At 40.9% G+C, this 13,923-nt stretch overlaps 1 protein-coding gene across 1 annotated transcript; it reads left to right on the plus strand.

The window, feature by feature from the left end:
• The first annotated feature begins 2,746 nt into the window (after window positions 1–2,746).
• On the plus strand, window positions 2,747–3,787 carry LOC116897004 (serine/arginine-rich splicing factor 10). The gene has a single exon (XM_032898609.1). The coding sequence runs from the start codon at window positions 2,828–2,830 to the stop codon at window positions 3,614–3,616; it is 789 nt and encodes a 262-aa protein (XP_032754500.1). The 5' UTR covers window positions 2,747–2,827; the 3' UTR covers window positions 3,617–3,787.
• Window positions 3,788–13,923: the final 10,136 nt, after the last annotated feature.

A 13,923-nucleotide genomic window follows, 5' to 3' on the forward strand; every position in this document is an offset into this window, starting at 1 on the left:
TAACAAGGCCACACCTCCTAATCCTTCCTACACAATCCACTAGGGACCACATATTCAAATATATAGGTCTCTGGGGCTATTCTCATTCAAATCACCAGACTCAGGTGTAGGGGCTTATAGCCTTTCCCATTCCATGCTAGAATGTTGAATGTCTTTGTCATTTGCAGGCAGTCATAGATGCTGTGAGATTCCAAATACAGTGGTTTTACCATGTCTGCAAGACATTGTTTCATTCCATTTCTTCCTGACCTTTGGCTTTATGAAGCTCTCCACTTCCTCTTTTCTAGCTGTTTCTGAACCTTGGGTATGAGAGTACAGATGTTCAGTTTGAGGCCGAACAGACCACAGATAGTTCTGCATTAACAATCATGTACTACAAAAAAAATTCTCTGACAATGTGAGGAAGCTTTACTAATCTATGGGTAGTTAGATATGGGTACTATGTTCATTCAGTAAAATAATAGAAATAGGATAACCCCTGTGTCCTAGAGCTTCCTAGCCCTGATTTCACAATCAGACTTATAGTTCCTTTTGTGGAGAGGGTATTAAATCCAGCCGAAAGGTGGTTAGTTACCTCTATAATATTCATGTCATTATATACTAATAGCCATGGACATATCTTTCCATGGAATTCATTATTGCAATTCATGGTGTTCACAGCTGAGTAATACTATTGATGTTTCCCCACACGCACCCATGAACAGCACTTACCACTGCTGTCAAAGCTACCAAAGAGAGGAAGAACTTCCTGATCAGTACCAACTTGATTTCTCCATATCCTGTAACCATGTGCGTGATGTCTTATTATCTTACTAGTATTAAGGTCTTCCTATCAAGTTCTGATAGTAACCTAGAACAAGGGTAACAGTCTATATTACTTTGGAGGTGTCTAGCACACCTCTAAATAACAACTTGAGGTGAGGTATACCACAGCAGAAACTGGGTTTTTTATTTGACAACCCGTGATTTTGAGCATAATTACTTGTGTAAACTAACGTCTCATTAGAATTTTATTGCTATGGAAAGACACCATCACTAAGGCAACTATTATAAAGAAAAACATTTAATCAGGGCTGGCTTACAGTTTTGGAGATTTAGTCCATTACCATCAGAGCAAGAAGCAAGGCAGCATACAGGCAGACATGGTGCTAGAGGAGCTGAGAGTCCTGTATCTTGATCTGAAGCCAGCCAGGAGGAGACTATGTTTTTGTGCTGGCCAGAACCTAAGCATAGTACACCTTAAAGCTCAACTACCTAGTGACACACATCCTCCAAAAAGGCCACACCTCCTCATAGTGCCACTCCCTATGGTCAAGCATTCAAACACATGAAATCGATGGTGGGTATTCCCATTCAAACTGCCACATTACACTTCCTTGTCCCCATAGGCTTGTAATAACCTTTGTGCTGTGAAAAAGCATTCAATCCAACTTCAAATGTTCCCATAATAGTCTATAATAGTCACAAACTTGTTTAAAGGTCTGAAGTTCAAAGTCTACTTTGATATTCATGAAATCTTTTAACTGCAATCCTTTGTAAAATCAAAATTAAAGAAAAAAAAAGATTACATGCTTCCAACATAGGGTATCCAAAATGGAAGAAAGAGAGCATAGCGAGATAATACTTCACCAAAGAATGATGAAAAACTAGCTAGGAACACTGCACTTCCATGTTTGATGTCATAATATTCTTTAGATGTTCAGTTCTTTTAGCTTTGTTGACTGCACCATATTTCTTTCTCTTGGACTGGTTACACTAGCTTTAGCATCTTTCCTCTGCAGATATCACATGGCTCTGGCATTTCTAGCCTCTTGGGGTTTCCAAGGCAACCCAAACTTCGCTTTCACAGCTTCACACAATAGCCTCTCTGAGCTTCCATGTGGTGACACCCCTGCCATATATGCCTGACCTCGACGACTTTCCGTAGTCATTGAGGTAGATTCCATAACCGCTTTCTGTAGGTTGATGTTTATATGCAGGTGAGGGCTGGCACGAGTTAGGTCAAAGGCCATGACTGGACAGTAAAAAGAAAGGTGGGGACAAAGTTTTTCTAAGGTGAGAGAGAAGAGGAAAAGGAAGGAAAAGAACCAAGATGGAGGCAGAAAAGAACAACCCAGATCCACATGTGGTCTTAAGTGACCATAGGGATATTTCCTAAGGGATGGATTTCTATAGGTTAATTTATCTTATCTAGGTGGGCAGTTTATATATTTATCAATTGGTTGTAAGTTTATTGTATAGACATATTGTAGACTGAGAATTTAACATATAAATCTGATTGCTAAATTACAGCTTACTGAGTCTTGATTTTAATGGGTTACTGGGAATTTATACTATAACTATACTATAACTACCAGGGGGCAATTGTTGGGAGTGTGGGCAGAGTCCACAATAGGCCAGTCGCTGCTGGACCTCTAGTGCCCTGATTTTACTGGGTAGCTGGGACTAGAGAGTTCCCGTTAGGCAGAGAGACAGTCAGGAGAGGGCAGCTACCAATGGGGGCCGAGAGACTGCCAAGGCTAGAGGATAGCTAGAGGTAATATGGCATGGTGCCACACTGGAACCAGCCACCGCTGAGAGGAAGTTACCCCACAGATGTCATGTGGCCCTACGGTGCCGGCACTAGCATGGGATAAAAAGATTCCATTTTTTTAAAAAAGATTTATTTATTTTTATTTATGAGTACACTGCAGCTGTCTTCAGACACACCAGAAGAGGGCATCAGATCCCATTACAAATGGTCCCGTGAGGGATGTGAGCCGCCGCCGGAGCTGCGGACGGTTTGCCGAGCCCGTTAGCGCCGCTGGCCCAGAGTCCCGCCGCCGTCATGTCCCGATACCTGCGCCCCCCCAACACGTCTCTGTTCGTCAGAAACGTGGCAGACGACAGCAGGTCTGAAGATTTACATCGGGAATTTGGTCGTTATGGTCCAATAGTAGATGTTTATGTTCCACTTGATTTCTACACTCGACGTCCAAGAGGATTTGCATATGTTCAATTTGAGGATGTTCGTGACGCTGAAGATGCTTTACATAATTTGGACAGAAAATGGATTTGTGGGCGTCAAATTGAAATACAGTTCGCACAGGGGGATCGGAAGACACCAAATCAAATGAAAGCCAAGGAAGGGAGGAATGTATACAGCTCTTCACGATACGACGATTATGACCGATATAGACGTTCTCGAAGCCGAAGTTGTGAAAGGAGGAGATCAAGGAGTCGCTCCTTTGATTATAACTATAGGAGATCTTACAGTCCTAGAAACAGTAGACCGACTGGAAGACCACGGCGTAGCCGAAGCCATTCCGACAATGATAGATTCAAACACCGAAATCGATCTTTTTCAAGATCTAAATCCAATTCAAGATCACGGTCCAAGTCCCAGCCCAAGAAAGAAATGAAGGCTAAATCACGTTCTAGGTCTGCATCTCACACCAAAACTAGAGGCACCTCTAAAACAGATTCCAAAACACATTATAAGTCTGGCTCAAGATATGAAAAGGAATCAAGGAAAAAAGAACCACCTAGATCCAAATCTCAGTCAAGATCACAGTCTAGGTCTAGGTCAAAATCTAGATCAAGGTCTTGGACTAGTCCCAAGTCCAGTGGCCACTGATAGTATAAATCATGATACTTCTAGGCATGTATCATTCATTTACTCATAGTTTGGTATACTTAAATTATCAGGAATACAATGTTGCAATGATGCGTTTAAAAACAAACAAACTTAACTTGTTAGTTTTCCCTGTACTGGGCAATGGTTATAATTAAAATGATATGCTGTTGAGAAGCCACTCTTAAGAGTCCAGTTTGTTTAATGTTATGGGCAGCTACCAATTTGTGGTGTCTCTGTATATTTTTGTAAAGATTCTCATTTTTTATGCTTGAAGTATTTGGTGAAAAGATGTTGGTTGACCATAATTTGCAACATTGTCTTATTAAAAAATAAATTTTCATATCCATATTTGGTAGAACTGTTAACCTAGAACTGTAGCTTGCTAATAAGATAGAATGATACAGAAGTGAAGTGGTAGCCACATTACAACACTGACTGCTCAGACACATTTAGGTTCAGGGTGGACCTTTATGTCTTGTCAACATGTCTAAGCCTATGATGATTATTTATGATGCAATGTGGAATAGTTCTTTTGTTAACTCCACTGTCTGGGGATTGATGCCAACTGGGTTAAAGAGCGTTTTTCAGGGAGACTGACCTTGTCACCGAAACATGGAGCCTTCACTGCCCCCCCCAACCTCAATCCCTGCTGGTTTCTAAGATTTGGAATATTAAAGCATAAGGGAAAAGAACCTCCTCCTTTAGTTTTGAGTGTGTCAATGAACTCAGAAATCATTTTAAGGGGAAAAGACTGTTCTTAGCATAGTTTCTCTAAAATTTAACTATTGTTGATCATTGTTATGTAGGGGTTTTGTTTTTGTTTGTTTTTTCTGTTAGAAACAAGTAAACTGTTGGAAAATACATTTCGTTTGTTTATATGCATAGTGTAAAACAAACTGAATTTTGATGCTCACAGCACTTGACATGTGCATTTGTATCAAAATCCGCCTGCTTCATAGGAGAGGCTTGCTCTTTACACCTCAGTTTATTAATGTGAGACAAGTTAAGATGACACTCCTAGGTGATTCTGTGGTGCCGTGAATTTTTGGGAAAAGTTGAGTTTTACACAAAAACCACATCACTTAGTTTTTGGTAATGTAGGACATGACTAAAATATAACTTACCTCAAATATTTATAGTTTCTAGTCTTCTCTTCAAGATTGTTTTGGAGGCAATAAAGTGACTTGAAATGTCCGGTATCATTTCAGAATACAAAGCTAGTGTCTCTAAGATCTTAGACTCCTTGCTTACAGATGTGAGTGAAGATATTGTGGGGGACGATCCTCTTACAGGATCACCTTACTTTTCCTTTCAATTTTGTTTTTAGAAATCTAGTCCTTGCTTGTAGACTACAAAAGATGGTTTTAAGAACTGTTTGTGGAATGTGTTTGGAGGGTTAATTCTAGAACCTTTGTATATTTAATAGTATTTCTAACTTTTGTTTCTTTACTGTTTGCAGTTAATGTTCTTGTTCTGCTATGCAATCATTTATATGCACGTTTCTTTAATTTTTTTAGATTTTCCTGGATGTATAGTTTAAACAACAAAGTCTATTTAAAACTGTAGCGGTAGTTTGCAGTTCTAGCAAAGAGGAAAGTTGTGGGGTTAAACTTTGTATTTTCTTTCTTATAGAAGCTTCTAAAAAGGTATTTTTATATGTTCTTTTTAACAAATATTGTGTACAACCTTTAAAACACCAATGTTTGGATCAAAACAAGACCCAGCTTATTTTCTGCTTGCTGTAAATTAAGCAAAGATGCTATAATAAAACAAAATGAAGGAAATAATGATTAACTGGAAAAAAAAAAAAAAACAAATGGTCCCGTGAGCCACCATGTGGCTGCTGGGAATTGAACTCAGGACCTCTAGAAGAGCAGTCAGTGCTCTTAACCGCTGAGCCATCTCTCCAGCCCAAGATTCCATTTTTTAATAATTACTGCAGCACCTTTCTTCGATCCTTGACTCTAAAACCAAAACAATGTGTCCAAAGCTATCAAGTTTTGCTGCTTTCTGGGTCTGGGACATAGTCCTGTCTCACAGTGACATACTCACTAGCTTTCTGTTTTCAGTGGTTTCCTTTATTGACTTAAGTTGGCCCTCCTAGAACTTGCCCTGTAGTCCAGGCTACCCTTAACTTAGAGAGCTGCATGCCTTTGTCCCCTGACTGCTGGTATTAAAGGGGTGCACCACCAAACCTGGACCTAAGCTGTTCTGTAACTACTTTTCACAATATGGAAGGTTATCAGGTTATCAGGTAACCTTGAGGTCACTACTTCTTTTATTCCACTTCTTAATCTATTTATTCCCTTTAACATGAGACTTAGCTCCATTCCACTTTTTGATGCCCTCCTTTGCCTGAATCTGTACATTTTGTATTTTTTTCTTCCCCAGTTTGCTTCTTTTCATCAAAAAGTCAACAATGGTAACCACACAACAGATTTTACTAGGATGCTTTTAGATTTCCTTTGATAATGCAATTAACCTAAATCTCTTCACTTTAGCTTTACAAAGATACTTCATACAAAGGAAAAAATCAGTCACATTCTTCACCAAAATATCACAGTAACAATCTCTAGGTATCATCCTAAAATTCTTCTCTGAATCCTCTTGAGTCAGACCCCCACAGTTCAAATCACCCGCAGTACCACTATCTTCCATATTCCTACTAGAATGGCCCATGAAACTCTACATAAATCATCTAACTACTTTTGTAATCCAAAGTCCCAAGGTCCACATTCCTCTAAACAAAAGCATGCTTTTTGGTCAGCCGTATCACATCAATACCCCACCACCTGATACCAACTTCTGCCTTAGTTAGGGTTTCCATTGCTGTGTGGAGACACCATACCATGGCAATTCTTATAAAGGGAAACATTTAATTGAAGCTGGCTTACAGCTTCAGAGGTTTAGTCCATTGTCATCATGGCAAGACGCATGGTGGCAAGCAGCAGACATGCTGCGAGAGAAGAGCTGAGAGTTCTGATCTTGATCCACAGGCAGCAGAAAAAGACTGTTATACTGGAAATACCTTGAGCAGAAGAGACTCAAAGTCAGCCTCCACAGTGACACATTTTCTCCAAAAAGGCTACACCTCCTAATATTTCCTAGCATTCAAACACATGAATTCATGGGGCCATTCCTATTCAGACCTCTACAAGAACTTTGGATTAGAAAATCAGTTGAATTCTTTAAGTGGGGTTTAATGGGTTCCCCCCAGTAGGACCATGAAAGACAGTGGTGCTGACAATAATTTGAATTGTGAGGGCCTGGGTCAAGAGGTTTCAGAGGTTAAAACTGCTGGTATGTGGCATAGAAACTATTCTTGTGATATTATGGTGAAGAATGTGACTTTTTGTCCTTGTCTGAAAAGTCTGCCTGGGCTAAAGTCAAGAGTTTTGGATTAATTCTGTTAGCAGAAGAAATCTGAAAACAGACAATTATAGACTCTATTGTATGGTTATTAATTTTCACTCTTGTGAAGATCTATAATGAAAAGGAGCAAGCTGAGCAGGAAAAAAATAGAATATTTACAATTTGAGGACAAAAGGTGCACCAGGAAGTAAAATATAGTTACATATTGTCTTCAAGGAGAAAAACAAATTAAAGAAATACCTGATGTTAAATGGATTAAATAGATTAAAGGAAGTGGTGATCTCAGAGCAAGATTCCACCCAGCTAAGCATCCAACTTGTGAAAGGGGACTAAGAAAAGCTCAGAGTCAGGCGTTATGGATATGCCTTTAATCCCAGCACTCCAGAGGCTCTCTGAGTTCAAGGCCAGCCTGATCTACAGAAGTGAGTTTTAAGACATCCAATCTTAGGCAGTGAAGAAAACCATTAAAACCAAAAAACAGGCAAAGATATAATTGAACAAGGGGGCCATAATCCAGCCCCAGAAAACAGTAGGACTTGGCAGCTTTGGTCACTTGGTTTTGGCTTTAGAGTTGATATAGGGTCTGCCTATATCCAGCACAACTCAAACAACAGGTCAATACAGGAAACCAAAATGTATTATAGTCAAGACATTATTAATCCACCATGGATGCAGAACAGATTCAGGAGGTAAACTACAACCCTGAACCAAAACGTTACAGAACTTTTAAAATCGAAAACAACAAACATCTACGTCAAGTTACAATTACATTTTTCCACCAATCAGGATTCAGGGATAGGAAAATTTCCTAGGGACATAACATTATATGTTACTGTTGGGAGCAGAATAAAGGAACTTGTCTTAAGTACTGCCATGTTGATGTCAGACTCCAATTTACCTCCCTCTCTGAACAGCAATATTTCCCAAAACATTCTGTTACCAATATCCTCTCTAAAAAACCATAGTTAACCCAAACATAATGCTTGTTCCTAACAACAGTAAGAACAAATGCATTTGATTGGTTGGGCAGAAACATTTACATTCAAGGTCAGTTGACACTGATGGAACAGTTGGGAAAATTCTAATGCCTGAGTTCTGATTGGTAAAAATTATAACTGTAATGTGGCCCAGATGCATGTGGCTTTTGTGCTTACAAACACTGCTTCTGCCCCTACTTGGTGCTGCCAGAAGAAACAAGGCTCCCGAGTACTTGTCTGGTGGTCCAGATTGATCAGTGACTCTGCTTATGGTGGGAAAAATAAAAGATTTTGCTGTTTCACAACCCCACAGGTATTTTGTCTTTCTTCCCCTGTGGAGCCCAATGGACATAGTATGATACAATACCTATCCTGTTTGGTGTGTCATTGGTTTGCTTATTCATGTCTCAACTTGCCAACCAGGATATCAGGGTCTCTCTCTCTCTCTCTCTCTCTCTCTCTCCCCTCTCCCTCTCCCTCTCCCTCTCCCCTCCCTCCCTCCCTCTCCCTCTCCTCTCCCCTCCCTCTCCCTCCAAAGCAGGATGTCAGTTACTCAGGGAGTTCTTGGGAACTTAAACTTTATTTAAATTCTATCAAAATGGAAGTTTTACTCAATGGCTTCAGTTTGGTTTCTTCCCATAGAGTCAAGGATAGAAGAGAGGTGTTCTAGAATCTCACTCAGTGACTAAGGAAAGTCACTAAAGCCAGGTGTGTGGGCTGGGTATCCCTTTCATATTGGCACCAGAGGCCATTGTGACACTGAAGCCTGGATTGTCTAGCAGACCCCAAGCACTGGGGTATATTCCAAAGACAACTGCTTACAGGAAGTAGAACTAGAGGAAATGTGTTGCAGTCAACAAAACTGAAAGGAGTTGAAGATCTGAAGAACATTTTGACATCAGACATGGGGATGCAGTGTTTGGAGTTTATCCAGCTGGTTTTCCTATTTGCTTTGGTCTGGTAGTTTTTATTTTTAATATGTTTCTTTTGAGAACTGTAATGTATATCTTATGTCATTGACTTTTGGAAGTATGTGATCTGCTTTTTCATTTTGATTTTTATCAGAAATTATAGTTAAGAGATTTCAAGAATCTCAGAAGAAATTTTGAACTTTGGACTTTTAAGCAAGACTGTTAAAGACTATGGAAATTTTTGAAGTTGTACTAAATGCATTTTGTGTTATGATGTGTCTATAAGCCTATGAGGGGCAGGGAGTGGAAGGTAGTAGTTTGAATAAAGTGGTCTCCATAGATTCATGTGAAATGGCATTATTAGAAGGTGTTGTTGGAGTTGGCCTTATTGGAATAGGTATGGTCTCATGAGAGGAAGTGTATCACTGTAGGGATAGGCTATATGTAGGATGTAGCTATGCTCAGTGTGGCACACAGTCTCCTTCAGTTGTCTGTGGATCAAGATGAAGAACTCTTAGCTCCTTTTCCAGCCTGTATGCCACAATGCTTATTGCCATGACATTAATGGACTGAATCTCTGAAACTATAACCTAGCCTCAATTAAATGTTTCCCTTTATAAGATTTGTCACGACCATGGTGTCTCTTCAGAGCAATAAACCCCTAAGACAGGTTGATTGCTGCATGTAGATTTTTGCTACCCGACCTATGCTCCAGGAATGGTGCATGCCACCAGCCCTGGCCCAGCTTCCTTTGAATCCATAAATAAAAGACACACACACAGTTGTTTATTTTCAACTTACCTTCTTGGCACAATTTCTGGGCGCTACTATTTCCCACCTAGAAGATGTGCCCTTATCATTACTCTTAACTCCAAACCTCCTACCTGCCCTAAACTTTAGTGGCTAGTCCCATTTAGTCTCTGCTAAACATCTCTGACCTCCGGTCTACAACAGCAGCCACAGCACACCACTCCTCACAATGCTGTCTGGCTAGTTCTTCTCCCTCCAAATCATGGCAAGCTCCTTTCTCCTCCCTTGCAACTCCCTTTTCCTCCAAAGACCTGGAAGATTTGCCTGAACCTTCTGCCCAGATGTTGGTCCATGGCTTTCTTTACTGACAGATCAAGAACCAATTGGGGAACAGGACTTTAGCATCAAAACTGCCCCTACAATTGATAACCATTTTCAAGACACCAGAGAATATTCAGTAGATACCTAGACCCCACCACCACTGAGAAAAGGTGGCTTTTGGCAATGATCTGGGATACACCTGAAAACAAGGATAGAAACCTCAAAGGACTGATCCATGGTGTCCAGGAGATGCTGAGAGTAAAAGCACAGTACCATATCACATTGGGGTAGCTAAATTTAACCTAAAGGTGGAGAGACTGATGCAATCACTTGCAGTGACATTGTGATGGGATTGAGATCTGGTGGCAGGAGGCTTTTGTACTATGCATAAGATCATTCTCTTTTTTTAATCTTTATTTTTTTTAAACTCACTGTGCATCACAATTACGCCCCCTCCCTCATCTCTTCCAATTTTTACCCTTTACAAATCTCTCCTGCTATTGCCCCTCCCTTTCTTCTCTACAGGGAAGGGGAACTTCCCCATAAGTACTACCCCACTCTGGGGCAACTAGTTCCAGCAGGTCTAGGCATATTCTCTTCCAGTAAGGCCCAAGTAGACAGTCCAGGTAGTGAGAAAGAAACAGAGAATGAGTCATCCTCCTACTCCACTGTTAGGAGACCCACATTAAGGCCAACCTGTACATTTGCTATAAATGTGTTTGGAGTCTAAGTCTATCTCCTGCATGCTCCCTGATTGGTAGCCCAGGCTCCGTAAGCCTCTATGGTCCCAGGTTAGTTGACTCTGTGGGTCTTTCTTGTGGTGTCCGTGACCCCTCTGTCTTGCTTACTTCTATTCCTCATGAGACTCTCTGGGCTCTGCCTGATATTTGGGTGTGGACCTCTGCATCTTCCCCCATCTGCTGCTGGGTGGAGACTCTCAAGAGACAGTTTTGCTAGGTTCCTGTCTGCAAACGTAGCACAGTATCAATAATAGTGTATCATGGCTATTGTTTGTCAACTTCACTACATCTGGAAGGAACTACAATCCAGAAGTGGAGGACACACCTGTGATCCAGATCTTGAGGCTGGAAGACACAGATCTTGATATGGACATCTTGAGGTGTAGTAGCCATAAAAACTTAGGCCTAGGCAAGGTAGTACACACCTTTAATCCCAGAAGACTGAAGCAAGCAGATCTCTGAATTCAAGGTCAACATGGGACAAAACAAGTTCCAGATCCAGGCATGGTGGTACACACCTTTAGTCTGAGCCAAGCCTTCTGCTGAAGGCCTACTTAAGGACATTGGAAGAAGGAAGACTCAGTCTCCTTTGACTGCTTGTACCTACTTGCCAGCACATCTATTGGGACCTAGCTCTTCAGGATTCCAGTTTGTACAGAAGACCAGCTGAAACAACTAGCTTCATGGACTTAGCAACTACTAGATTTTGACTTCCATTTACAACTGTTTGTTGTTGGGTTAGTTGGACTACAGACTGTAAATCATTGCAATAATGCCCTTAATATATAGAGACAGCCAATATGTTCTGAGACTCTAGATAACCCTGACTAATGCATAGCATCAGGGGATAGTTCTTTCACATGGGATTGAAAGGTAAAAGTTTTAAAGTTGCCCCCTAGACACAAAGTTTAGAGCAGAAGTAAAAAAAACAGGGTAGGCCCCAGAATTGTTCTAAGAAGCCTCTCCTAGGGCTATAGAATGGGTAATTACATTGACCAGCTCAACAGTTTTCTCCCAGAAACTAGCTGACCATAAATCTTAGAGAACAATCTTGAGAAGCAGGAAGCAACTTCTCCTAGGAATTAGCGGACCATGAAGTTAAACAATCTGAGAAAGGAGATAGCTTCTCCTAGGAAACAATCTTGGGGGACAGAGAGTTCTTCCTTGTGATTTTTCACTGTTATTCTACACACTTTCCAATGACGCCATCCCTGCCCCCTCGGGTTGTGGTTTCTCCCTTTAAATACCTCTTCTCCCAGCCTCTCGGGATTGAACTCCACTGCCCCTGTGTGGGATAGGAGTCTCGACCCCAGTGCACTGGTTGCTATCAATAAACCTCATGTGATTACAACAAGGACAGTCTTGTGTGAGTTCTTGGGGGGTCGAGTCATCCCGAGACTTGAGTGAGGGTCTCCCCACTCCGGGGGTCTTTGAGGATGGGACTCAAGTTGGTGCAGTCATTGGTTGGATGTTCCCTTAGTCTCTTCTCTGTCTCTATTTTTACACATCTTATAGGCAAGACAACTTTTAGGTTGTAGGTTTTGTGGGTGGATTGATATCCTCCTCTCTCATCTGAAAGTCCTACATGGCTACAGAAGGTGGCCACTTCAGTCTCTATATCCCCTTCTGGTAGGAATCTAAACTAGGGTCACCCCCATAGGCTTCCTGTATTATTTCCCATTCCAGGCCTCAAACTAGTCATCAGAAATGCCCCTGACATCCCAATGATTTCCATTCTCACTCTCAGCCCACTATCATCCCCCTACCCCACAACTGATCACCATTACAGTTCCTCCCCTCACTTCCTCTCCTACCCTGTTCTCTCTCTCTCTCCATTTACATCTGACAACTATTTAGTTACAGGAACACTCTTGTATTCCGTTGCTGATGCTTGCATCTGATTCCTTATCTCTTTCCTAGGTTTTCTCTCCAGGGTTGTCTCTCTTTGTGCTTTCTTTATTTTTTCTCTTTCCATTTTTAAATCCTGAATGTTTTTCAATTCCTTCACCTGTGTGGTTGTGTTTTCCTGTAATTCTTTAACAGATTTTTGTGTTTCCTTTTTAAGGGCTTCTACTTGTTTCCTTGTGTTGTCCTATATTTCTTTAAGGGAGTTATTTATGTCCTTCTTAAAGTCCTTTATCATCATCATCAGATGTGATTTTTAAATCCAAGTCTTGCTTTTCCAGTGTGTTTGGATATCCAGTATTTGATTTGATTTGAGAACTTGATGATGCCAAGTAGTCTTGGTTTCTGTTGCTTTCGTTCCTATGTTTGCCTCTCTCCATCAGGTTGTCTCTGGTGTTAGCTTGTTTTGCTGTCTCTGACAGTGGCTTGACCCTCCTGCAGGCTTGTGTGTCAGCACTCCTGTAGACCTGTTTTCTTTCAGGTGGATATGGGAACAGAAAGCTGTTCCTGGGTTTGTGTTTCCTGAACTTCCAGTCGGGTTGCTTGCACAGAAGAGTTGGTCTTAGGTGTGTAAGCTCTCCTGGCGACTTGCTTTCAGCTCTTGGCACATACAGAAACTCAAAGGGTCCTGCCCCTGACTGCTCCTAGGTCTCTGTGCACAGAGGGCACAGATGGTACTAGGCAGTTTCCTCTTTGGTCAGGAATGTGGGCATAAAGTAGTTGTCTCCTCTGGGTTTTCAGGATTATCTGCACTTCTGAGGGTCCAGCACTCTACCCCACGGGATTTGGTTCAGGGAGTTGTCTCAACTTTTAACAATACAGCAAAGAGAGACTATAATAACATCAGACACTCATTAACAGTGTCTGTATCTCTCAAGTTAATTAAAAAAAACAAAAACAAACAAACAAACCAGAAATAAACTCACATACCTATAGACACTTGGTTTTTGACAAAGAAACCAAAAATATACAGAAGGAAAGGGGTGAGAATCTTTAACAAATGCTACTTGTCGAACTGGATGTGTGCATGTACAAGAATACAAATAGATCCATATTTATCACCCTGCACAAAACTCAAGTCTAAGTGGATCAAAGACAACATAAAATCATACACAATTAATCTAATAGAACAGAAAGTAAGAAATAGCCTTCAACTGGTCAGTAAAGGAGATAATTTCCTGTACAGCATACTGATGGCTCAGACTCTAAGATCAAGACCTCCACATGAAACCAGATACACTGACACTAATAAAAGATAAAGTGGGAAAGAGCCTTGAACACATAGACACAGGAGAAAATTTCTTGAACAGAAAAACAATGGCTTATACTCT

This window comes from Rattus rattus, chromosome 3, assembly GCF_011064425.1.
Source record: "Rattus rattus isolate New Zealand chromosome 3, Rrattus_CSIRO_v1, whole genome shotgun sequence".
Taxonomy (NCBI): Eukaryota; Metazoa; Chordata; class Mammalia; order Rodentia; family Muridae; genus Rattus; species Rattus rattus.